General features: G+C 50.9%; 1 protein-coding gene across 9 annotated transcripts in view; it reads right to left on the reverse strand.

The window, feature by feature from the left end:
• Positions 1-6,619: 6,619 nt before the first annotated feature.
• The window catches only part of Ppfia1 (PTPRF interacting protein alpha 1), an 89,773-nt gene continuing 71,056 nt past the window's right edge, over positions 6,620-25,336 (reverse strand). For 3 of the 9 annotated variants that reach the window (XM_058579441.1, XM_058579439.1, XM_058579437.1), the window contains 11 exons: positions 22,786-22,867; positions 22,488-22,688; positions 20,232-20,294; positions 19,727-19,753; positions 14,827-15,002; positions 14,650-14,747; positions 12,948-13,123; positions 12,126-12,194; positions 10,922-11,087; positions 8,564-8,633; positions 6,620-7,917 (listed from right to left, as the gene is read on the reverse strand). In XM_058579441.1, coding sequence (XP_058435424.1) covers positions 8,575-8,633; positions 10,922-11,087; positions 12,126-12,194; positions 12,948-13,123; positions 14,650-14,747; positions 14,827-15,002; positions 19,727-19,753; positions 20,232-20,294; positions 22,488-22,688; positions 22,786-22,867 — 1,117 coding nt within the window. In that variant the 3' untranslated portion in view covers positions 6,620-7,917; positions 8,564-8,574. The remainder of the gene's footprint in view (positions 7,918-8,563; positions 8,634-10,921; positions 11,088-12,125; positions 12,195-12,947; positions 13,124-14,649; positions 14,748-14,826; positions 15,003-19,726; positions 19,754-20,231; positions 20,295-22,487; positions 22,689-22,785; positions 22,868-25,336) is intronic. The other 6 variants (XM_058579443.1, XM_058579438.1, XM_046444935.2 and 3 more) reach the window with 4 other exon arrangements.

Raw genomic sequence — 25,336 nt, forward strand, 5'->3', positions numbered from 1 at the left:
GTACTGTACAAAGAGGTTCCAGGGGATTAGGCTCCACAGGTGTAGATTGGGCTATGCTGTCTTTAAATTTAGATTCTCGCCCAATGCTAAAACTAAATATTCAAGGACATGAATTTAATGGGTTACTGGACACAGGTGCAGACCTTAGCATCATATCTCGTCAAGAATGGCCGAAACATTGGCCATTACAACAAGCCACTCAAATGCTTCAGGGCCTAGGAGTGGCGACTAATCCCCATAGAAGTGCAATGGTATTAGGTTGGAAGGATCCTGAAGGATGTGAAGGAACTATACAGCCATATGTATTGGATCATCTTCCCGTAAATTTATGGGGACGAGATGTCCTAGATCAATTAGGTTTGACATTAACAAATAACATCAACCAAAATGCACCCACTATTATGACTAGACAAGGTTTTAGGAAAGGAAAAAGATTAGGAGAAAAAGGACAAAGTATAGCGGCGCCAATACAAATAGATCAAGAAATAGATAGACATAGATTGGGTTTTCAGGAAGGGTCACTGTGACAATCAAAATTACTTGGAAATCAGAAAGACCAGTATGGGTTCCTCAGTGGCCCCTGACTAAAGAAAAGATACAAGCAGCCCATGACCTGGTCAAACAACAAATAGTGGAGGGACATATCCAACCTTCTGTATCTCCCCATAATACTCCCATTTTTGTCATTAAAAAGAAATCTGGTAAATGGAGATTATTGCAAGATTTAAGAGCCATTAATAATGATTTGTTTATTATGGGATCTGCTCAATCAGGGATTCCCCAATTGTCTGCTTTGCCAAAAATCTGGTATGTTTCAGTTATAGATATTTAAGATTGTTTTTTTGTTTTTCAATTCCAATTCATCCTGAGGATAGTCCACGTTTTGCATTTACTATCCCTGCACTGAATCATGAAGGTCCTGATCAGAGATATGAATGGAAAGTACTCCCTCAAGGGATGGCTAACAGCCCAACTATGTGTCAAATCTATGTTAACAAAGTAATCCAGCCACTTAGAAATCAAAATCCTGAACTACAAATATTTCACTATGTGGATGATGTATTATTAGCACACAAAGATAAAAACATATTGCTAGAATGTTATGCCACACTTACAAATTTATTAAAAAATTATAATCTAGAGATAGCAATAGATAAAGTACAATTAGATTTTCCAATTAATTATTTAGGAGTTCTATTATCCTCAACCATGGTCCATCCACCAAAAATTCAAATACGAGTAGATCAACTCAAATCACTTAACGGACTTTCAAAAGTTATTGGGAGACATAAATTGGATAAGGCCCTATCTAGGCATACCAAAAGGAGTGTTGGGACCTTTATTTGATATCCTAATAGGTCCATCAGATCCAAATTCACCCCGCATGTTAACGCCTGAAGCAAGAAAGGCATTAAACATCATTGAAACATATATGGAAAATATGCATTTGGATAGAATTGATATAAGTTTGCCTTTATTATTTATTGTACTACCAACAAAAAATATTCCTACAGGAGTATTTTGGCAAGAAGGTCCATTATTGTGGATACATTTATCTTATTCTCCTATCACTATTCTTACTAGGTATCCTGAGGCTGTAGGACAATTGATACTCAAAGGAATAAAAGCAGCAAAGGGAGTGTTTGGAATTTCTCCCAATAAAATTATTACTCCATAAACTATGGATCAAATTGATGAGTTAGCTAATGAATTAAATACTTGGGCAATAATCATGTGTAAATCTAATGTTTCATTTGGTAATCACTTACCATCTAATCCTTTATTGTCTTTTTGGTCTTCGCATCCTCTAGTTTTTCCAAAAATGACAAGAAAAACACCTATCATGAATGCTCCAAATATATTCACTGATGGGTCAAATAATGGTACAGCAGCAGTAGTTACCCCTGATCAAACTTTTACATTTTTAGTACCCAAACAATCAGCTCAAAAGGTAGAGCTTAATGCAGTATTACAAGCATTTGTGATGTTTAAAGATTCTGTATTTAATTTATTTTCCGATAGTCAGTATATAGTTAATGCTATAGTATCCCTTGAAGATGCTGGTAGGATTTCCCCTTCCTCTACTGTTTTCTCTTTGTTTTCCACTATACAAAGTCTAATCTGGGACAGAAAAGATCCATTCTTTATAGGACATATCAGGGCACATACAGGATTGCCTGGAGCCCTTAGTTTGGGCAATGATTTAGCAGATAAAACTACACATGACATACATATTTTCTCTACACTAGAAGAAGCTACAAATTTTCATAAAAGGTTCCATGTCAATGCTAATACTTTACAAAAGCGTTTTAAAATAACTAAGGAACAAGCTAGACAAATAATAAAACAATGTCAAAATTGTGTGACCTTTTTACCACAAGTTAATCTTGGAGTCAATCCTAGAGGACCGATACCTAACCATATTTGGCAGATGGACGCCACACACTTGCCAGAATTTGGAAAATTCAAATATTTGCATGTTACAGTTGATACTTCTTCCAGATTTTTGATGGGCTCCCTTCATGCTGGAAAAGAAACTAAAGATAGTTTTAAGAATGGAAATAGTGGACCATGTGGTGGTGCATGCCTGTAATCCCAGCAGTTTGGTAGGCTGAGGCAGGAGGATCACAAGCTGGAGGCCAGCCTGGGTGACTCAGTGAGACCCTGACACAAAATAAAATTAAAAGGGCTGGGGGTGTAGCTCAGTAGTAGAGCCCCCTTGAGTTCAATCCCTGGTAACACACATGCGATCTAACCACCTTTACTTCTGTTGGGAAAAGGAGAGGGAATGACGGTTCTGCACGCTGTAAGTTTCATCAACCACAAAGAGAGGCCAAAGTCAGGGCCTCCTGGAGGAGTCGGGAGGCCGCACCTAGCACATCGGCAGGTTTCAGTCCCCATGGTCAGGGCAGAAAGCGAGCAGGACGTGTCCGACTTGTGTGTGCTTCATTTGAACTTAGCAAGCCCAAGTTTTAATTCTGCAAATGTTTTGGTGAAGTTGACCCCAGTGCATTTATCCTAAGTTAGAAATCTTCACCTAAATCTTATATAACCTTCATATACATTTTCATGTATTATAAAATATGTACTTTGAAATGCTCCAATCATTCACGTATTACTTCTCTCAAAAAATAACTCTTTTAAAAATGTTTCTTTCAAAAGATAATATAAGTGACTTATTTTTTGCTTATGTAAGTTTTGATAAGTGTCCCCCATCCAGGACGATGGGGCTGAATGGGTTACAATGATGTACATGGTTAAAAGAAAAATCAGAGGGGGCTGGGGACGGAGCATGTGCAAGCCCTTGGGATTGCTCCAGCCCCACAGGGTTCATACCCCGTCCTAAGCTGATCACTTCCTTTAATTTCCTGAGAGCACTCAACCTGAAGGTAGGGCCTAGAGGAGATCATTGACTGCCCCTCACCAAGAGTAAAGAGTAAGCTGGGTGTGTCAGTGCAGGGTCAAAGGTTCAAGGTCAGCCTGGCAACTTGGCCAGACTGTCTCAAACAGGGTTGGGGTACACGCATACATTGGTGGTGGGCCTGCAAATTGTGCAACCAATCTGGAAAGCAGTACGGAGATTGCTTTAAACACTTGGAACGGAACCACCATTTGCCCCAGCTATCCCACTCCTCAGTCTATACCCAAAGGACTTAAAATCAGCCCCACTAGAGGGACTCAGCCACATCAATGTTTATAGCAGCTCAATTCACAATAGCTAAACTGTGGAACCAACCTGGATGCCCTTCAGTAGATGGATTTAAAAAAAAAACAAACGTGGCATATATACACAATGGAATATTACTCGACAATAAGACTAAAATCATGGCATCTGCAGGTAAATGGATGGAATTGGAGAATATCATGCTAAGCAAAATAAGCCAATCCCCCCAAATCAAAGGCCTAATGTTTTCTCTGATAAATGGATACTAATCCATAGTGGGGGGATGGCATGGGATAGTGGAGGAAGTTTGAATTGGGCAAGAGGGAGGGGAGGGGGCATGGGGATAGGAAAGGCGGTGGAATGAGGTACATGTGTGATTGCATGAATGGTGTGACCTTACGTCCTGTACAACCAAAGAAGTGAAAAACTGGGCTCTATTTTGTGTACCATGAATCGAAGAGCATTCTGCTGTCATGTATAACTGATTAGAATAAATAAAAAATTTTTAAAAGGGCTGGCTGTTGATGTGAGTCGTCAGTGGGTGCTCCTGGGTTCAATTTTTGGGTATTGAAAGAAAAAAAAGAAAGAGTCAAGGACTGGTTTCTGTTGGCTCCTTTGGAAGGGAAGGTGAACAGTGAGACCTATTCCATCAGGGTCAAGGCACAGGATTTGCTGCCTGAGAGGTCAGATGGAAAAAGGAGCTCGTCCTGACACAGGGCAGTGAGCACCAACCAGGGCCCCGAGTCCTGGGCACGGCATCAGTGTTACCTGAGTGGTTGTGCAGGCCACTTGAGTGTGAAGACACTCCGGGAGCTGGTCTCCCCGGGCAGCTCCTCCACCCAGTCCCTCCCCAACAGCACAAAGTCCTGGGCTGCACCTGGATGGAATCTGGAATCTTACCCTTTCCTGGAAGGGCAGTCACCCAGCACCTGAAACACGTGGCACACAGCAGGCGCTCACCAAGTGGGCCCAGGGCTGCTGCTGCACGGGAACAGGGGGCCCGGATCTGCAGGGAGGCTTCACACGCTCACTCCAGATGGTCCCAAGAGCCAAGTGCTGTTTTATTTTACAATGTCCTCTGTTTTCTTGCTGGTCCCCTGGGTCAGTCTTAGTGGCCTCTCCTCACCTCGCCCCTCAGCAGGGTCTGGAAGCTCCCTCCTCCAGCCCAGGGGTGCTCTCCAGCAGCACTGTGGGCCACTGAGGGCATTCCTCTCGGCCTACTTTGCCTTTACGTGATATCAGTGGCCTCTGATCCCACAAGGTGCTGGGGCAGGGCAGGGTGAGCCATCTTTACCAGAAACAGTGAAGAGCAGAAGGGGGTCCTCAAAAGACACGTCAATGACCAAATCCTGAACCTGCAAATGTGACCTTATTTGGAAAAGGGGTCTGTGTGGATGTTAAGTCTGGATCTTGAAATGAGACCTCCCTGAATGAACTGTATGAGTGGGCCAGAAGAAGTGCCCCCACAGGAAGTAGAGGGAAGACATTTAGAGGAGACCCCGAGGCAGGCGGAGCAGAGGCCACAGTGCTGTGACCCAGAGTGGAGGAATGCTTGGAACCCCCCGAAGCTGTAGGAGGCGGGAGGGCCCTGCCTTAGAGCCCCCGCGATGGTCCTGCCTCCTCCTCCCACGGTGACTGTGCTGGGTCTGTGTGAGCCAGCCCTGGGCGATGCAGCCCTCTGTATCATGGCTCCGCATCACAGGTTTGAGCATCTCGAGAACGTTCAAGTGTGCGCACTTTCTCATCACACCTGATGACACAGGAAACACCTCACTGCACAGAGCTCCTGAGAGGACTCGGCACGCCGGACAGCGTGCACAGGGAGGTTCCCCGGGAAACTCGAGCAGCTGTGGACCCTGGTGCCCGGGTCTGAGGACAGTACTCTGTGAATACGGGCACAGCTGTACTTGGAAAGGCTCGCGCTTTGAGTCCAGGGAACGAAGAGGCTTCTCATTCTCACCAAGGAAGGAGCCCAGGAAACGAGGAGACAGAAGTATTTGAGACATTTGGAAGTGCAGTAAGTCGCATGTGGGTGTCCAGAATAGCAGCAGTGACCACACCCGTCCACCCACTGCCTGGAGGAGGGATGAGGGAAGAGAGGCTCCCCCACCACCATGGAAACCTGACTGGGGAGAGGCCCACAACCACCCTGGGCAGCAGGCGGCCACGCGTGGCAGCAGTGCACTCAGCTGAGCACAGGGCCCCTAGGCCACGGGACAGCTGATGGGCCACGTGGTGGGTGAGTGAGCAGCGGCAGCTGCCGGGGGACACAGCAGAGCAGTGCAAGCCCGGCGTCCTCGGGAAGGCCCAAAGCCAGCATAGCCGACGCTGCCGTGGGCAGGTGCAGCACGGAGCCCAGCCAGAGACCACAGGTCCTGAACACCGGGCCAGTGCACACAGGCCCCAGACAGGACACAGACTCCGGTCAGCTCTGCCCCAACAGAGACGAGCCAGGTACCTCTGTCCCAAGACGGCATGGTGCCCTCCGGGAAAGCCCATTGGCCTCAGCGGGGCAGACACCAGCAGTGCTGGCCGTGCCACCCCCAGATGTGATGCCATCCCCGGCCGCACAGGCACTTGCTCTGGCTGCCCGGTTGGCCACTGAGTAGCCTCTCAGCACCCCCGCACAGTCCCTCCCAGGAGCCTGGCTCCCTCTGCCTCACTGGGCTGCTCCGTGACTCAGGACCCGTGTGAGCCCCCAGGGCAGCAGGCGTCCTGGTGCCCAGCACCCACGCATCTGGAAGGGTGCCAGAGATGAGGCAGTGGGTGTGGGTGGGAGAGCAGAGGCAGCGGCTGGACAGGACACTGGGGACTCTCCGCGCATGTCAGGATGCTCTTGTGGGATGACACCCGCTCCTCCACTGCCCTCTTCTGGCCTTCAGTGTCCCTTTCAGATGGCGACACTGCCACAGCCCGTTTTCAGCGTGATGACGGCTTACTCCCAGCATTCCTCACTGGCAGTGGAAAATGCTTCAGTACTTTATTGAAAGAAAGCAATAAATAATACTGTGATAAAAATAGTTCAAAAGTAGACTGTACATACTTTGTTACATAATCAGGAAGTCCACAAAAGATTAATAGAAAAACACAACAGTAACAATGAATTGTACAAGTGAATCAAAAGCAGAAGCCAAATGTAAAGAGACAGCGCCCTCCATCTGCACATCAGCTGCTAATAAATAACACCATGATCTGACTCTCCGGGCTGGCTTTTAATGTGCCGTTTAAAAAGTAAGTTACATCTGCTACTCAGACAATGCAAAATGGCTACACCATCCAAGTCTAAAAATGCACCACGAGGTTCATTCTTTAAACATGTGTACAAACATATGTAAAAACAAGATTTACACAAGAAAAATAAGGCCTTTGTTAGAGTTGCACGCGGTTTCAGGAGCCCTGCCCTCGCCCTCGCCCTCGCCCTCGCCAGGAGACCACCTCTGGGAGCCAGCGAGCCACAGTGCTGGATTGGTCCTCAAGAGCAGCTGGAGGGCGCCCCCACCTGCTGCCTGGACGGAGGTGCCCCAGGCCCCAGGTCCCGCTGAGCGGCTCCCTGTGGCTCCCAGCTGCAGTCAGTGCCAGGGCAAGCCTTCAAGTCCAGAGACTGGGCGGGGAAGCTGAGCCAGGGCTGGGGACTTCCACAGTGTTCTCAACCCTTCAGCCCCAAGTTTATCAGAAGCTGAGATTTCTTGATAGAAAAAGTATAGTTAAGGTTGGTCATTAAAATCCAACAGTAATCGCTTGAAATGAAGTCTGCTTATTTCAAAATGATTGTGTGAGCTGGTAAAGGATGATGCTATGACACAGCTGTGTCACGTTGATTTTATAAACGCAGTAAAATCCTTCTCTCTGTCCTGGTTTATCATTAAAAAATTAAACAGTATAATTACAATAAGTGCATAATTTACAAAAGCCCTACATTTGTTCATAGGATCAATACATACAAGCATTACAGTACATTCACGTGAAGGACTGCCATTAGGATAAGCCACGAACGGGAAGGCACCCAGAGTCTGGACCCGGGGGGAAGCAGTAACTACGCCAGGAGGAGCGGAGTTCACATAAATATAAGAAACAGTAAATTCTAAAATATTTTCTCTATGATATTCTTGAATTTTTCACTAGTTAAAAACTCTGTAATAAAATATCTTAGGGTCCATATAAGGAGTATCAACAGATTAAAGATCCATTGAATTCTAAACTGTCGTCTGCTGGATTCAGAAGGCTGGGTCATCTGTAGAAGTAGTGCGGGTACACTGCAAGAGAGAACAGAGGCCGCGCTCAGCACGCGCCCTCCTGCAGTCCCGCCCCTGCCACCCCTGCCCGGCCCGAGCATCACTATGAGCGCACCAGGGTCTGCACTGTCCCCGAGGGCATGCAAAGAAGGCACCAACTAAGCAAGCAAGACCCAAAGCCAACCCAAATCCAGCTAAGATGCCCAGCGGAGCAAAGCAGGCAGCTCCCCCTGCGAGAGCTCTCACGGGGCAGGCTGAGGCCAGCAGCACCCTGGACCTGTGGGACAGGACCCCCCGCACAGACACATCCCAGTCACCAGAGCAGGCCCAGAGACGTGGCTCTGTGCTTCAAAGTCAACCTTTAGGCGGACGGCTCTGGTGTCACTCGATGCAGCAGCCTCACGAGGCGCATTCCCAACTGGGCTCTGGCCCGCTCCCGAGGATGTGCTCCCCACCAGCAGGCCCCTGCGCGCAGGCGTGAGGAGGGACGAGGTCACAGCGCCCTCCTCCTGACAGGCGCAGCACCAGAGCCACCTGACAGGTGTACTTCCACAGCAGCAGAATTGGCTCTCAAGTACCAGTGCCCACAGCCTCGCCTGGCATTGAGCTCCAGGCCTGCCAATGTGTGCCCGGAACATTCCCGGGGACGGTGCTGCTCTCTACTCACCGGAGGAGGCTTCAGCAGGAGTAAGTCCTGACTGTAGCAGAATCCAACCTCTGTGCTCCCGATACACTGCCTGCTCCGACCACCACAGCAGGAAGCGTGCAAACACAGCGTGCAGTTAGTTTTGAGACCTCACACAGGGCACATCTCCTCGCCTAGGGTGGGGCCTCCCGGGAGCTGAGGGAGCCTGCTGGAGTGGGGAGACGGCCAGGGCAAGAGCACCAGGGGGCTCAAGAGGGTCCCTCCCACCTCCCAGGAGCCCGAGGACACTGGCACCTGCTCTACAACAGCAAGGGCGCACTATGCACACAGAAATGACTCCAAAACACACATGTGCATAAGTAAAGGACAACCACTTAAAGCAGTCACTTGGCTCCTCCTCAATCTCTGCATTTACGGTTAAACAGACCTTTCCTTTGGCCCTAGCACTGAACCTCCAAGAACCCTATGAGGTGCACCAGCACCTGTTCCTGTGGGATGGCCCCTGCCCTGGGACAGGGCTGCCAGAAAGGGACCAACTCCACCCAGGACAGGGGTGGAACCTGCTGCCCGGCACTCGCTGCTCATGGGATGGGTCAGAGGTAAAGAGCAGGTCCAGGGGTGTCCAGCCAGGGCGCAGGCTAGGACAATGACTTCTCTTACTCCAGTGTGTTTCAACTAGAAGCGATGGAGACCACAGAGCTGAGTTCTTGTTTAAGAAACGTACCCTGAGGCCCCAGGGGTGAGCCCAGCCCCTCGCAAACCATAAGGCAGGTAGGACACCTAGAGCAGGTACGGCTGCCCCAGCTGCAGTTTCTGGTTTCCCTCAGGTATATGGGGACCACTTTGAGCAACATCTTGCCATGGGTTGATGGGACTGGCTATCTCTGTGCGTCCGGATCTCGAGCCCAGGAAAGCTGCTGGAGTGGCCCCTGCTCTCCCTCCCCAGTCAGTAAGCCACCCAACTCACCAGCTGCAACACCTTCAGTGTTTCTGGGAGACAAAGTCTCCTCGGTTTATTTCTAGTCAGTTTAAACTCTTGTTCTTATTGTTGCACTTAACATTTAACAGAAGAAATGCAGCGTGAGGAGGAAATGTACAATGAGAACACAGGCCCAGCGCCCATAGGGACTGTCCCTACTGGATAGACCAGCAGCCAAGGGCCATGACACAGTGGGCATGGGTTAGTCATCCGCATGCTCCTCAGAAGAAAGATGCTCATCCTCCGAAAGCTGCCAGTTAAAACACACACTGGATTTTGCCCTTTAAGTATATTACTAAACTCCGGCAAAAGAAAATCCAGCTTTTACCAAAAATGCTGTGCTAAGCCATTCTCACCAAGAGTGTCCAGCTAATAAAACTTCCTATATACGTGCTTTTCCCTGATGTGTACGTATGACGTGAGAGCAAAACCTCCTTGTGGGAGGTGCTAATGGCAGAAGACACTGAACCCCAAAAGGACATTCTGAGAGCCACTTGCTCTCCACAGCCCATCGTCTGCACCAAGAAACAGAGCAAACGAAGCCCGCGCCCGTAAAGGGGCTGCCAATGACCCGACTCGTGCAGTCAGCCATGCCTCCGTGAGCAGAATCCATGGGACACCCGTTTCACAGACAGGGAAGCTGAAGCAGGGCACAGCTAAATGCTGCCAAGGTCGTGACCTCCGAGCAGTGGAACTGGGCTCAACCCTAGGGTGGCTCTCCTCTCCGCACCGCCTCCCATTAGTCAGCCCAGGTCAGAGCAGGGCCTTCCCAGGAACCTCCCAGCCACACACCAGCTGAGTCCTGGGGCCAGAGAGGCCACCCCAGGGAGCAGCCCAGGCCTCTCTGGGAAGCCTGGGGCTGGCCAGCTTGGCTCCACCCAGCCTCCAGCAGGGTCCCGTCTCCTTGGCAGCCCTTTCCTGACAGGCACACGTGGGCTTACACAGAAAGGCCATGGTGGTGGGCAGAAGGCAGTAGAGGCGGGGCTTGCAGACACTGAAAACTCTGTCAGGTTTAAAATCACTCCACCGTTTTTCCCAGCGTGGAGACAAGTGAACACTGTGGTCTGAAAGCGGCCACAGTGCGATCTCAAGAGCTTGCTTCCAGGGCTGCCTGCCACACCCACATGCCACGTCAAGACGGCAGCCACAGCCCTGAGCACACCACCGGGGCTTCAATTTATTAGTTGAGAGAATATGCTCAGATTCAACCAGACAAGATGTTCTTAAAAATCCTCTATTGTTGCTGAACTTTTATGAACGCTTGTTAGGGCTGATTTTAAAACACTGACATCTGGGCATGCAGCCACACTTAAACGTCTGGTAGCACACGAGATGGCCATTCTAGGTAAGAGGGATGCTCATGCTCCAGCGAGTGGTGGGTCACGCGGCCCACCACCTACCGTCCAGCTGCATCTTCTTTGGCTGCATAGAGGGGGAGGACATAGAAGAAGTAACCCGGAAGTTGGCCGGAAGCGTCTCTGCTGACCCGGCCGCCAAGCCCCGGACGTCCTTTGGTCTTAACTTCTTCCTCCACGAAGGTGCTCTCCTGAAGCTTTTGTCATCATCCTGTGACCAAAAACAAGCTTCGTTTCTAAGTGAAAGCACAGGGGGGCGAGGCAGCACAGCCGGGATCCAGCCGTCCCGCAGGCTGAAGCAGGAGGCTCACAAGTTCCAGGCCAGCCTCAGCAACTCAGCAAGACCCTGGGCATCTTAGCCAGACCCTATCTCAAAATAGAAGGTGAATAAAAACATGAAAAGGGCTGGAGATGTAGCGCAGGGGTACAGTGTCCCAGGTCCAGTCCCCCGCACCTACCTTTGTATCTGCCCACCTGCCTGAATGAATAAATAAACACACAAATAAAGGACAGTTGCGGCTGGCAGAGTGACTGTCTTTGGGAGGAAAGTGGGACCTGTGCATGTGTCCTGGTCCCCATGCAGCACACCCCTTCCTGGGGCGTGCCCTGAGCTCCCAGGGGACGTGCTGCTCCCACTGCACTGCCTGTGTGCGACGTCACTCTCCAGCTGTGGGGTGCACCTTGATTCATCGTAAAGAGAGCCCCGCCTGACGCCAGGCCACTGCTGACCAGCCTCGTCGTCACAGGAGGTGGCTTCTCCCCCACCCCACTGAGCTCTCCCTAAGGCCCAGTGAGGAGCACCTAACGTGGGAATGAACGAGCCGCGGCTGTGTGAGAGGATATTCACATTGGGCGTTGATATACTCCTGAAACGTGCCTCCATGCACAGCAAAGCACAGGACTCTGGACTGGGGTGGGAGATCCAGTTGTCCTTGAAACACAACTTATAGGTTACATTCCTAGATTGCAACCAGTTTTATGATGTGAAAACCATTTTTGAGGAGTATCAAAAATAGTAAAAATGAAAACAAGACTGTTTTGTGAAGCCGGGTGCAGAATCCCAGCAACTTGGGAAGCTGAGGCAGGAGGATCCTGAGTTCAAAGCCAGCCTCACCCATTAAGTGAGACCCTAAGCAACTTAGCAAGTCACTGTCTCAAAAGAGAAAAAGGGCTGGGGATGTGGCTCAGTGATACAGTGCTCCTGGGTTCCACCCCAGCCCCACCACACACTGTACAACTGAAAACTTACCTCATCAAACCTTCTGTCGGTCCCCATGACCAAAAGGTTGTTAAACTCTCTTTCTAAGACAGCTCGAGCCTGAAATAACAAAACCACCACCAAAACTCTCATCATTCTAGTTTTAAGAAGGTTTGCATATTACAATTATCTTTGAAACTGAGACTCGAAAACTCAACTGAACTCCTGGAAACCCGGAGCCATGATAATGTTTAGCATCAGGGCTTTTGTCAGGGCAGAGGGAGGGACCTGTCACCTCCTGGAAGTGCACAGGAAGTGTGCTGTGTGCACTGGTCAGGCGACTGACAAAAGCATTCGACGTTCTGTAGAACACAAACATCACAAATGGGCTCATGAGTCAAAAAGACTGGCAAAGGTCAAAAGACCTCCAGGAGGCATACCCAGATATTTCTCTGTGATGTAACAACTGCGTGTATCTCTGCGTTGACAAGCAGAACTACAATAAAATATTCTTTTTTTTTTTCTTTAGCTGTAGATGGACATGATACCTTTATTTTATTTATTTGCTTTTATGTGGAGCTGAGGATCAAACCCAGTGCCTCATATGCCAGACAAGTGCTCTACCACTGAGCTACACTCCCAGCCCTACCATGAAACAATCTTCTTTTGTTTACTTCAAGAATCTAATGCTTGCATCAGAAAATGGAAGGATGAAAAACAAAAATATTAATAAAGCATCTGCTGATTTTGAACCACTGGGTGAGGGATAGTGATAGGAGAGAGAGAGCACTAGTGGCTGAGGTCACCTTCTTCTCCACCATGAACAACTGAACACTGCCTGAGTGGGTGGGGCGTGGCCAGGGCCTGGCATACCTGGGGGTTCTGGGTTGGGATCTGCAACAACAGTGCCAGTGCGTTGAAATCAAAGGTCTCATCCAAAGCAAGAAGTGCCCCGTGAACGCCGCTCTCTATGAGATTGTTTGCATATTCTTTAAGACCAATTGACAAGATCCAGCGAATCACTCGATCGTTGCTCCAAACAAGCACATCTGCAAAAGAGTAACCCTGTGACTATGGCTTCAGAGAGCCTCTTCACCACACCCCTGAAACGCTGAGGACTGCCACGCCTGGCACTGAGACTCCCCAGGAGAGGGCTCCCGTCGGAGCTCCTCTTGAGCACAACAGGAAGAAGCTCCTTCTGCAGATCAGAGCGAGGCCAGACAGCACAGGCCCCAGCAGGCCCCAGCACGGACCAACGTTTCACACACAGACCCCCAGCCCTATGACCACCTGGACACCTCACTCACTTCAGCACAAACAGCTTCTGGACTAGAAGTTTCCACTCATGGTAAATATCCTAAACATTTTTCCCACTTTAAAGAGAGAGACATAAAGACACCACCCAGCATCTTAAAGACTTTGGACAGCTTGTGCAAATTAAATTACAAAATCTGCTCGATTAGAAATCCACTCAGATGCTCACCAACCACTTCCAAAGGCCGTTCTTGTTAACTGTGAAGGGATGCAGAAGGGACACAAAGAACACAGCAGAGGACTGTGTCCGCTTCTCGCCACCTGGATACAAGGCCGCGCGTACCTGTCGGTGCCAACGCCAACCTGTGGTCTTTCCCAAGACTTGTGCTGACACAACTGTGAGCAAGTGGCATCCAAATGGCCTCCTCCAACTGCACTTTAGCTTCTCTCTCAGGGAGAACCAGGGATGCACAAGGCCGTTGCAGGGCCGCAGAGATGGCATGGAGGCCTAGAGCAGTGCGGGGGCTGCCGCTCTCCAGGGTGGCTGGCTCCCTCCCACCACCACTGCTGGGATCAGTGGCCTCCTGGCTCCACGGGCAGTCAGGGCCTCCTGGGCTACAGCCCGTTTCCGGCTGATGGACCTGACTCCTTTCCCCGACAGGCTGAAGGCTGCTCAGGGCCTCATGCTCTGTGGGAGCAGAGCTGCAGGTGCAGTTGGTGCTTCTGCATGTGGCCCTGGGCGAACCCCAGAGCACTGGTGCCTCACACTTCACCCCAGTGACGCAGCACGGGGTGGGGTGGGGGGACAGCACTGCTGAGCAGCAGCACATTTGGCATAGGCAATAGGAGGAAAACCAGCTGGGTGTGGTGGCGCACGCCTCTGATCCCAGTGACTCAGGAGGCTAAGGCAGGAGGATGGCAAATTCAAGGCTAGTCTCAGCAACTTAGCAAGACCCTGTCTCAAAATAATAAAATAAGAAGGACCGGGGATGTGGCTCAGACCTCTGAAGTCCCAGGAGAAAAGCAGCCCCAGGTATGTGGCTCAGACTCATGCAGGCACCAGTGCTCTCCAGGGACTGGCATTCGCCATTCTCTCCTGGGTGAGGCCGGCACAGCCGTCTCCACCTGAAGCCTTCCCTGCCCTCCTCTGGGTGCTGGAGATGGCGCCCAGGGCCTGGAGCATGCTTGGCCAGTGCCTGCTGCTGAGTCCCAGTCTTTTTTTTAAGTTCTTGCCCTTGATTTTTTTCATCACTGAGGCTGCTGTATGGGCCACAGGGGTATCCAAGCCCATACACTTCATCCTCTGGGCACAAATACTCACCTTTTATTTCATTCTGACTCTCCTCCCTCTTCCTCTCCAGTTCTTTCCGGTCATAATTCAATCTTCGCAGGCACATGATTCCACACTGGAAGCTGTTCCTAGTGACCAACAACAGCAGAGATCAGGAGACAGTGGCCGTCAAGTCTGGGCTGGGAGTGGGCCCGTGGTGCCGCTTACCTGTGAAAGCTGTCTACCATCTTCAGCTGCCCCCGCAGGTCCTTCTTGGTCAGGTGGTCCAGCATCCTGGCATCCACCAGGCACTCCATGAAGTAGCTGCGGTACTGAGGGAGGCCCAGGCTGGGCAGCCACTCGTTGCCGATCCACTCGTGGTTCATGTCCCCATATGCGAGCGTCTGTTCATAACGAGTGGATGATAGGAGGTTGGATTTCTCACTGCTACATATTTTTGAAAGCTAAACTAAGGGCAAAACTGCTCTATAATTTCTAAATAACTTGACGTGTTCCCACATTTAAAATATGCTAGTAAAATTTCATACAAAAATTAAAAATTTAACTCATTTATAATAAAAATTTAACTTCTTTACCAAATCACACTAAAATGGTGACGGCCTAGCAGTGTCCCCTGAGCAGCTGCCCTACAGCAGCCCCATGGGGCGGAGGTAACGACTCATGAACAAGCTTGAAGGACAGCAGCCCTGCTCGCTAGGACACCTCGGGCAGGCGGCGGGCTTTGGTCTTGGTGGAAACTGAACCCTGCATCCTTGGCCCTTTTGCTTTTCCATTTCGGGGCAGAGCCTTACTATGTTGCCCAGCTGGCCCTGAACTTGCGATCCTGTGTCTCCCTCCCCGATGGCAGTGCCACTACCCCTGCTTGGTTCTAGCTTTATTTTTCAACCCTTTTCTTTCCTAAGCAAAACATCTGTGTATTTCAAAATCCGGAGAAGTAAGTGTGAAAATAGTTTTAAGGGGCTGGGTTGTGGCTCATGCTCATCTCTCGTGTGAGGCCCTGGGTTCCATCCTCAGCACTACATAAAAATAAATAAAATAAAGGTATTGTGTCCAACTGCAGCTAAAAAGTAAAAAATAGTTTTAAAAAAGAAATAAACCAATAACTAACAGGACTGAACGGGACAAATACACAATTATAGTCAGAAGACATCGACACTCTTCTCTCAATCACTGGTTGGAGAAGACGGTAACGGAAAGGAAGTGCTCCGAAGGACGCATGTCACCCCCTGCTCTGGTCGCACCTCACAGAGCCCTCTCCTCTCCTCCTCCCCACGGTCCTTCCAAGCTGCTGGGCTTGAGTCGGGCAGCGGCATAAGCTCACTGGCTCCTCAGTGCCAAGGGATGAAGACACCAGACTGGCACAGCACAGCCCAGCCTGGAGCTGCTGGGCCCCAGCAACCTCTGCCCCACGGAGCAGCAGGGCGAGAGCTGTGTGCCAGGCCCGGTGCAGCAGGAGCCCTCCTCAGATGGTGCTGGGGACTGAACCCTGGGCACGGGCATGCCGCGCACGTGCCCACCACTGAGGTGCACTGCCTCTCACCATATTTAGAAGCAGGAATCACACAAAGGGTGTCCTCTGACCTTAATAAAATAAATCAGAATTCAGCAGGTCAGATGCAGTGGTGCTGCTGCGGTGCCAGCCACCTGGAGGTGGAGGAAGGAGGCAGATAGCTAGAAACTGCCCAAATAGCTGAAAATTAACACTAAACAATCATGTAAGAATCCCTAACAAAATATTAGCAAGTCAATAAAATATTTAAAAAATAAGATATTTTGACTAATGGGGTTCATTATTCCAGGCACAAAGATTAGTTCAACATTTGGAGGGCACAAAAAAAAAAAAAAAAATCAATGAAGTTTACCCTACATGAAGAGATTGGAAAAGAAAACCATTCAGTGTGGTGGTGCGCGTGTGCAATCCTAGCAACTTGGGAGGCTGGGGCAGGAGGATGGCAAGTTCAAGGCCAGCCTCAGCAACTGAGGCCCTGTCTCAAAATAAAAATAAAGAGGTGTAGCACAGCAAGGTAGGGATGACGGAGACTGCCGTGACCTGAGGCCAGGCAGCCGCAGACGTCCACAGCTGGCCTCCCCTCAGGGGAGCAGCAAGCAGGCAGTGGCGCCCATCCTACCAGCTCCAAGTAGCGCTGCCCTGGAGGCCTGGCCACCGCACAGAGCAAGGAAAGAATGAGAGAGCACACTGCTGGGCAGAGACCAAGTCCTTACAGAGGACAGGACAGGAAGGACCTATGAATCAGCTGTCAGAGCCGACACGCGCACTGAGCAGAGCTCCAGGGTGCGAGGCCGATGCGTGAGAGTGAACCGTATTTCTAGGCTGGGCATCATGGCTATCCCTTCAGGGCCAGCAACTTGGCAGGCGGAGACAGAAGGATCCCAAGTTCAAGTCCCACCTGGGCAACTATGTGAGACCCTGTTTCAAGATAAAATAAAAAGGGCTGGGGATGTGGTTCAGTCATACAGTGGCTCGGGCGAGAGAGGGAAGGAGGGAAAGGAGAGAAGAGAGAGCGAGGGGGAAGTGTTTTGAAAACTAGCAGTGAAGTTGAAACTGAGCTTCTCACACATCATCTGTAATGGCATTCAACTCTGTAAAATTCTCAGATGAATCGAACGCGTGTGAGGTTTGTACAATGAAAAACAAACATAACTGCACATACACAGCAGGGAAAGCCCGGGTGCCCTCCAGCCAAGACAGGTCACCTTCACAGCAACCCTGCAGGCGCACACACCACCACCACGTCCATCCAATGTGATATTTGTTCCAGTCAAGCTGGAAGGAGCGACTCAAATTCCAACAGGAAACAATGCTCCTCTGAACAACTGGGAGTGAGGTGACAGGCACACTGTGGTCTCACCACCAGTTCACTCTCTCCACCCTCCTCCTGGGCCTACTGCTCACAGCATGGAGGCTGGAGGCCGTCTTCTGCTCTGCAGGCTATGTATTCTTGAATGGGCAGAAAAAGTAAAGAAAATGTCTACTACAGAATTGTAAAGCTGGGCCCACGCCTGCAATCCCAGAAACTCAGGAGGATGAGGCAGGAAGATCACAAGTTTGAGGCCAGCCCCTGCAACTCAGCAAGACCTTGTCTCCAAAAAAAAAAAAAAAAAAACCAAAAACAAACCAAGCTGGGCACAGTGGTGCACACCTGTAATCCCAGCAGCTCAGGAGGGTGAGGCAGGAGGATTGCGGGTTCAAAGGCAGCCTCAGCAACAGCAAGGTATTAAGCAACCCAGTGAGACCCTGTCTCTAAATAAAATTCAAAATGGGGCTGGGGATGTGGCTCAGTGGTCAAGCGCCCCTGAGTTCAAACCCTGGTACCCCAAAATAAACCAACCAACCAACCAACCAAAACACCAAACCATGGCAATACATGGAAGCAGAACCCACAGGAGCCACGGTCTCTGGTCTCGTAGCACATACTCTTCACAGTCTGCATGGCTGTACTGGAACTGCCGGCAGCAAGAAGGGGCTCACGTCAGAGCACCCCCACACAGTGTGCACTCACACCCTCAGGCCCAGCTGTGCTCAGCGAGATGGAGCTCTGTGCTGGTCCTGCTCATGGAGGCTCCTGGCAGCTGGCAGTGTCCACACAGCAGCACTCTCCTATCTGTTAAGTGCAAGCGCCTCGGTGCTTCCTCCCTGAGGGTCCAGGGGCAGTTTACATCTCCTCTTGGCTAAGAGCTGATGATGCCTGTAATCCCAGTGACTCAGGAGGCTGAGGTAGGAGGATTGCAAGTTGGAGGCCGGTCTCAGCAACTTAGTGAGACCCTGTCTCAAAATAAAAAATAAAAAGGGCAGGGACACAGCTCAGTGGTAGAGCACCCCTGGGTATAATCCCCAGCACCAAAACGAAACAGAACAAGCAGCTGCCACTGCAGGGCAGCAGGGAGAGCAGGCTGTGTGCCTGCCCTGGCCTGGAGTAAAGTGACACCAGCAGAGGCCAGCCACAGCATGGTGGGCCACCCTGCACCTGCACAGTCCCTAGTCATGGTTCCATGGCCAAGGGTACGTGTCAAGCTATTTAATGTCTCCTGCATGTCTCTGATGCTGGCAATTTCACATTCAACTGCTGATAGTGTTCAGTGTCATCCCGTAAAATGCCCTGAAATTTAAGCAATTAAGAAATGAGTCCTATTTAATCCACTGATAGTCCTTATTGGTCCCACAAAAGGCCTAAATGATAATTAATGAGGTTATGCCTGGAGGGAGCCACAGACCCCTAGCCCAGGGTGGTGAAACCCAGCGTCCACAGCCACTCCTCCTTGGTGTAAGAGGGACGAAAAGTGGGATAGCGGGGTGCTCTTCTCCTACCTCCCTCTTTCCACGTCCATCTATACACACGTACATGCACACTGCAGATGGAACCCGCGGGTGCTCAACCACTGAGCTACATCCCAGCCCTCTTTATTTTTTATTTTGAGACAAGGTCTCGCTAGTTGCCCAGGCTGGCCGGGAACTCGCTATCCTCCTGCCTCAGCCTCCCGAGTCACTGGGACGACAGGCATGGCTGGAGCATCCAGCGTCACTGGTTATATTTCCTAAGTACCAGAGGAGGAAACAGCTCGCGCTCATTTCTATTCCTTTTTTTTGGTACTGCAGATCAAATCCAGGACCTTGCCAACGCTAGGCAAGTATTCTTCCACTGAGCTACACCCCCAGACCAAGAGGCTTTATTTCTGAGATCATCAATAAAATCTTTAAACCTACAGTGTTAGGATATTCTTAGTGAAATGCCAACAGAGAGGAGGAGGCACCTTGCCAGCGCTGGAGTTTTGTACTGTGTCCCATGGTTTCTTGCCAGTTGGTCTGACTAGCGCTACCCCGGATGGAGCTAGGTGTGCACAACCTCAGGAGCCACCTGCAGGGCTGAGTGTGAAAGATCCCAGGTTCAGCTTCCACGGCTCCTCAGGAGGGACATTCAAAATTGTCCATGAGACGCACTCTTTAATCCTATGCTTCACTTGATTAATGTTTTCAGATCATTAAAAACACTACTAGTTGATTAAGACGCTAAGACCCCTGGAAAAGCACACTGTACGAGTTTTCGTACTCCAACACAGAGCGAAGAAGGTATCATAGAAAAGCTCCAACCTGAGCCCAGCTTCCCTCCTCGTCTTCCTGACGTCACGTGGTTAGGAATGCAAAAGAACATGACCATTAGTAGAGGTGAGCCACGTCAGCTCTGCAGGGCGGGTGCAGCACGAGGGAGCAAACGTCCACAGCACCACACATCATGCAGCACGCAACACCAACACCAGCCATGCAGGGAGCAGACTCTCATGCACCACAGCCGTCAAAGGAGCAAGCTGGGGTCAGACGATCCACGGTGCTAAACTGCAGTCTCTCCAAATGCAGAGAGAAATTACAATCACTCCAAGCAGAGTGAGGCTACCAGCTTTAAGTTCCAGAAAAAAAATCTAAAACAAAGCACAAAATTCTACTTTACACGTTTAACTAATAACCTAAGAGGAATACTTATCTGAAACAATTAAATACAAAATAAATTTGATAGTTTTAGTTTTCAACAAAAAGGCAAAAATCAGCTGGACTCAGCGGCAAGCGCACCATGGGGTGCGAGCTGCAGGGTGTGACTGACCGTGTGTGGCGTGGCAGCAAGGGTCTCCATCTCCTCGTGTGTCAACCAGACATTTCCTGTGGTCTGAGGCGACCCAGTGCACCAGCCACGTCCAGGGCAGGGGGAAGCGTGATAAAGAGGAGAGGCACACACATAAGCCACAGGCAGAGAAGGGGCCGAGCAGGGGCTCCTCGCATAGCTCCAGCTCAGAAGCCCACAGAAGTTTGGCACGACACACACCCAAGCTCCTCCCACTGAGGAATGACCACACTCTGCCCCACGTGGTCAGCAACACTATGCAGCACAGGATTTCCTGAGCTTGGATGCCAGCACCTCCCCCCACAGTACCCAAATACAGGCAAAGGAAGACCCACTTGCCACTTCTGGCGAGTCTGAAGTCCCCTAGTGACGACTGACTCAAGGTACTCACAACAGTCTTCCCACGCAGACTGTATGCTGGGTGTGCAAGGCCCTGGGTTTGACCCCAGAACCCCAAAAGAAACCCTACACCAGGGGCTAGGACTGTGGCTCACTGGTACAGTGCTTGCCTAGCATGCATAAGGCACTGGGTTTGATCCTCAGCACCACATAAAAATAACTAAGTAAATAAAGGTATTGTTAATAAATAAATAAATAATATTTAAAAAAAAAGAAAAAGAAAAAGAAAGAAAGGAAACCCTACACCAACCTCCACCCACCAAAAAACGTAAGTGCCACGTAGATACAGTTAACAAGGGACAACAGAGCGGGAGGCTGTGCTGCAGCTCTCCCAAGGCTCCTCGCTGCTAGGGCTCACAGCTGCTCTCAGCCCAATGGCTGAAGCCAGAGGGAGCCAAGGGGCCAGGGTGGGCACTACGAGGCGCAGGGCATCAGGCTAGCTGGAGGCCACGTTGCAGGCCCTCTGAGTACCTCAGGGCCACTTCTGGGCTGGCACTGGCAGTGCAGTCTGCCTGCTGTGCACTCTAGTCCCTGTTCCTGAGTACAAGCTGACTTGATCTGGTTAGAGTGCTCCCCCAGGACGAGCACTCTCAGCCATGAGCAAGAACAAGCCTCCTTAGCTCATTTCCAAAGGTCTTTGATTTTAAAAAAGGCAGAGACAAGTAAAAGTATCTCAACATTTTTCTGTAAAGGAACTGTGGCCTCAAGTCAGGCTGGGGCTAGAAGTCTGCTCATCAGAAGTCTGGCTCCTGGGCTCTGGGCAGGGGTCCTCTCTCCAGGGTAGGCTGAAGTACAGGGCAGGGCAGCCCTGTGCCACATCTCAACTCTGCCAATCAGGAGGCGGCCCCCGAACCCAACAACCATCCATGCTCTCCGCAGAATGGCTTCTCACCTCCTCAACCAGGGGGTCGCTGCTTGGGGACTCTGCTCGTACCCCCCCACCACATGAGCAGCAATCACGGCGGTCAGACACCCACAGGCCACGACCTGTACTGGGCCCTGAGCGCTGGCCCCAGCCACAGGGGAAAACACTTGTAGGCCAAGAGCCAGAGTGACAGGGTGGGGATGCCCTCGCTGCCTCTTAGCTGCCATGGGAGAAAGCAGGGAGTGAAGAATTCTGGGAGACAGTCTGTGGAGGGTCAGCCCACTCTCAGTCACGCATGCGCTGGGGTCAGTGGCGGCCTGCGGAGCCAGGAAGTGCCAGGGCGCCACAGCAACCCGGCAGCACTCCAGGCCTGCTGCTCCCACACAGGGCACGGGGGGGGGGGGGGGGGCCAGATACGAGGATGAGGGGGCCAATCCTTCTGCACGCAGCACAGCACCAGTCCACGGCTAGCCCTCCACCCACAGGGCAGGAGCTCGAGGGCACAGCCCAGGATTACTGGGTACTGCCCTATGTGCGTTCTCTGATAACACCTTAGAACGCTCACACCCACCATGTGCTTTTCACAAGTGTCCTTTTGTACAGTGCAAACGCTGATCATTTACTTTCCACTATGGAATAGAAAATGAAATTCCAAGTTTTATATAAAGCATGTACTTAAAATGCTAATTATTTTTCCCTCCCCAAAAGCCCTTAGACTGATTCAATTTTGATAGATTCATATTTGTTTATTTTTAAACGAGGCCTTTCTAGCTGTGCTTTCACAACCAACATTTGGTCAAGTTCCTTTGGACCACTCAGCTCCCTAATGGCAATCTCTGGGGTATCTAAACACTGCAACTCTGAATCAGAGCCACCCTGGGTAGTGTGCTTATTAACTGGAAAGCACCTCTGAGGGCAGGGTTCCTTCTCCCCGGAGAACAGGAGGACCCTCCCTTGAACCCCGCTAAACGCACCGTTCTCGACGTGGGAGGGGCAGATGGGCTGGTCAGCGACATGATCTCCTGGATGGCCAGCCGCAGCTTCAACCTGTGCAGAGGGTTGCTGATGCCAATCTCCCGCTGGATCTCGGTGTCGGACAGGGCTGACATGATGGCCCCGCTTTTCACGTTTGCTCGGCAGGCAGCCACGTACCAGGCGGGCATCCCAACCCAGAGCTGGAGACAGAGTGGGCAAGGCAGAGCGTTAATGCAGGGGATGAGCACCACAGCTGCCCCTGCCTGGGACAGGCCCTCGGCTCCACTCCCAGCGCACCTCCAGCCACACGACCACCGTCGGTCCGTCCCACTGCGCGAATGGTAAGCCTTGCCGCCGGGCCTCCTCCAGCAACTCATGCCTGCGAACAGAACAAGGAGACACTGAGGACAGACTGGCACCATCAGCACCCATGTGAACGAACTGCCAAGTGCCCTCTCTGAGCACTTCAAAGGGGCAGCAGCAGACATTCTCATTCCCCTCAGTCCCCCGCAGCCTGATGCTATCAGCAACATCCACCCAGCCAGCTGCACGTGCCACCGAGGACACCGGGGCGAGGAACAGCAGGCGACCCCTGATTCCATGGAGCCACCGTCTCCTCAGTGGGCAGGGGCTTTCACTGCAGTCCTCACATCCACTTATCCATTCTCTAAACAGTGAAGAAAAATGTCTACGAAGAGGAAACCACGCTTGGTGAAGAGTTTTAGAAATGGAGAACACCACAGATTTTAACACTAAAAACGTTGCGATCTAAAGCAAGTGAGCGATGACGCCGGTTTTCCTGCACACTGCCATTCGGCTCTGCAGCCTTGGCCAGAGTGTGTCCCTGGGTGGTTCTGGTTTGGCCCGTAGGCTTCCTCTCCAGAACTCAGGACAGGGTGACATGAGGAGGCATGTGGGGTGGTGGGACTGTGTCATGACTCGCCATGCTGCCATCTTCAAGTGACATGTCTACACTGGAGCTAGTACTCTAGAAGCACGAAGAAACCCCTCTGACTTCATGTGGTCACCTACACTGACACTTAGAAACAGGCCAGCCGAGAGGAGGGGCCCCTGTGTGGGCTTGCCATCAGGACACTCCCGAGTCGGCTTTCTCCCTTTAATTTGGTGCCAGGGATGGAGCCCATGGCCATGCACGAGCTCTACCACTGAGCCACACAGTGTCCTCCTTGACTTACTTTCATATTTTTTTGGTACTGGGGATTGAAGCCAGGGGTGCGTGATTCATCCCTGAGCTGCATCCCCCGACCCTTTTAATGTGTGGGGTTTTTAAAATATTTTTTAGTTATAGCTGCACACAATACCTTTATTTATTTATTTTTATGTGATGCTGAGGATTGAACCCAGGGCCTCGCACATGCTAGGCAAGTGCTCTACCGCTGAGCCACAACTCCAGCCCCCTTTTAATGTTTTATTTCATGACAGGGTCTCACTGAGTTGCTGAAGCTGGCCTTGAACATGTGATCCTCCTGCCTCAGCCTCCAGAGTTGCTGGGATTACAGGCATGTGCCACTGCAGTGGGCTCAAGTCATTTTTAAATTCCTAGGTTACCTTTAGTCAGCTATCTTTCTGCAATAATATGTGCAGAATATTTCATAAACTATTTTATTGCTAAAGATAAACACTGGCCTGTCAATAACCTTCAACAGTCATGGCCTTTTCTTCCACCCTAGAGGCACAATCACAGTTTACCTTCCTGAGACGCTGCAGCGGAAATTTAAAAAAAAGAGTTCCTGAGGTCACCAGTAGGCTTCTGGGGATAATAGGCGTTAAATTAGCTAACAGTGATTATACCAAGAAAGCAGTGAGTGTTTTGATCTCAGGTAGAATAACAAACACCAAGGTTTCTGAACTGAAACAAGAGAGCCATTCATGAACAGAGGAAACCAAGGCCAGTAGACGAGTGGCGCGCTGGACAGGAGGGCGCGCTGGACAGGAGGGCGTGGAGGCCCCAGGAGCCAATCTGGCAGCAGCGAGGGGAGGAGTCCTGCGTAGGCAACCTCCTCAGGACAGCGGCTACGACCTAATTAATGGCTCGGGGAAGCCACACTGCGCAGTGCAGATCACTCTTGGGTGAGCCTCCCTGGGGTCACTCCCTGGGAGGTGTCCTTCATGACGTGGACTAAATAGGTCACACGCCTTTGGCACTTTGCCAGTGACTTTGATGAGACAGCAGGTGGCAGAGTAGTCCCCAGCCCTGGGGCCAGGCATGCGCTGCTCTAGGCAATGACTACGGCACCCTGCGACAGCCCCTCTGGGCTTCAGGGACCAGGATCAAGGAGAGAATGCAGCTCTGGGAAGGAGAAGGCAGTGGAGGTAGGACACTGCACACCACGGTCCCAGACATTAGGAACAGGTGGAACCAACCCAGAGGGGTGCTGGCCCAGGCCTCTGGCCATCCTGGCTGCCTCTCCTACTGGGCTTCCGTGAACCAAACTGGCACCTGACCTGTGCTACCACCCCAGGTGGAAACACCAGAGCTCCAATTTTCTCGGGGAGAAGGCCCGTGTTGAAGGGCACTGGCACGGCCAGCCCACTCCTCCCTGTGGTGCTGGTGGTATCAACCACTTCCCTGCTTTGCAGTGGGCCTTGGAGCTAGGCAGCTGGGTCACTTGCTGCTAAGCGTGCCCCAACACAGGCAGCGACTTTTCCAAAATGGTGACTTGTACAGGCTGAACAGCTACACAGAGCACACAGAGCACACCCATTTACTTGACTTCCCATCTAGGTAAGGGCACCCGTCTATGCACGCCATCACGTGTCAACAACCAAACTACCCATTTTCTCTACCACAATTACAAAAATAAGTATGACAGATATTGTTCCTTTA

Source organism: Marmota monax, unplaced genomic scaffold, assembly GCF_021218885.2.
Source record: "Marmota monax isolate L192 unplaced genomic scaffold, Marmota_monax_Labrador192_F-V1.1 WCK01_AAM20220418_F8-fsc00038, whole genome shotgun sequence".
Classification (NCBI taxonomy): domain Eukaryota; kingdom Metazoa; phylum Chordata; class Mammalia; order Rodentia; family Sciuridae; genus Marmota; species Marmota monax.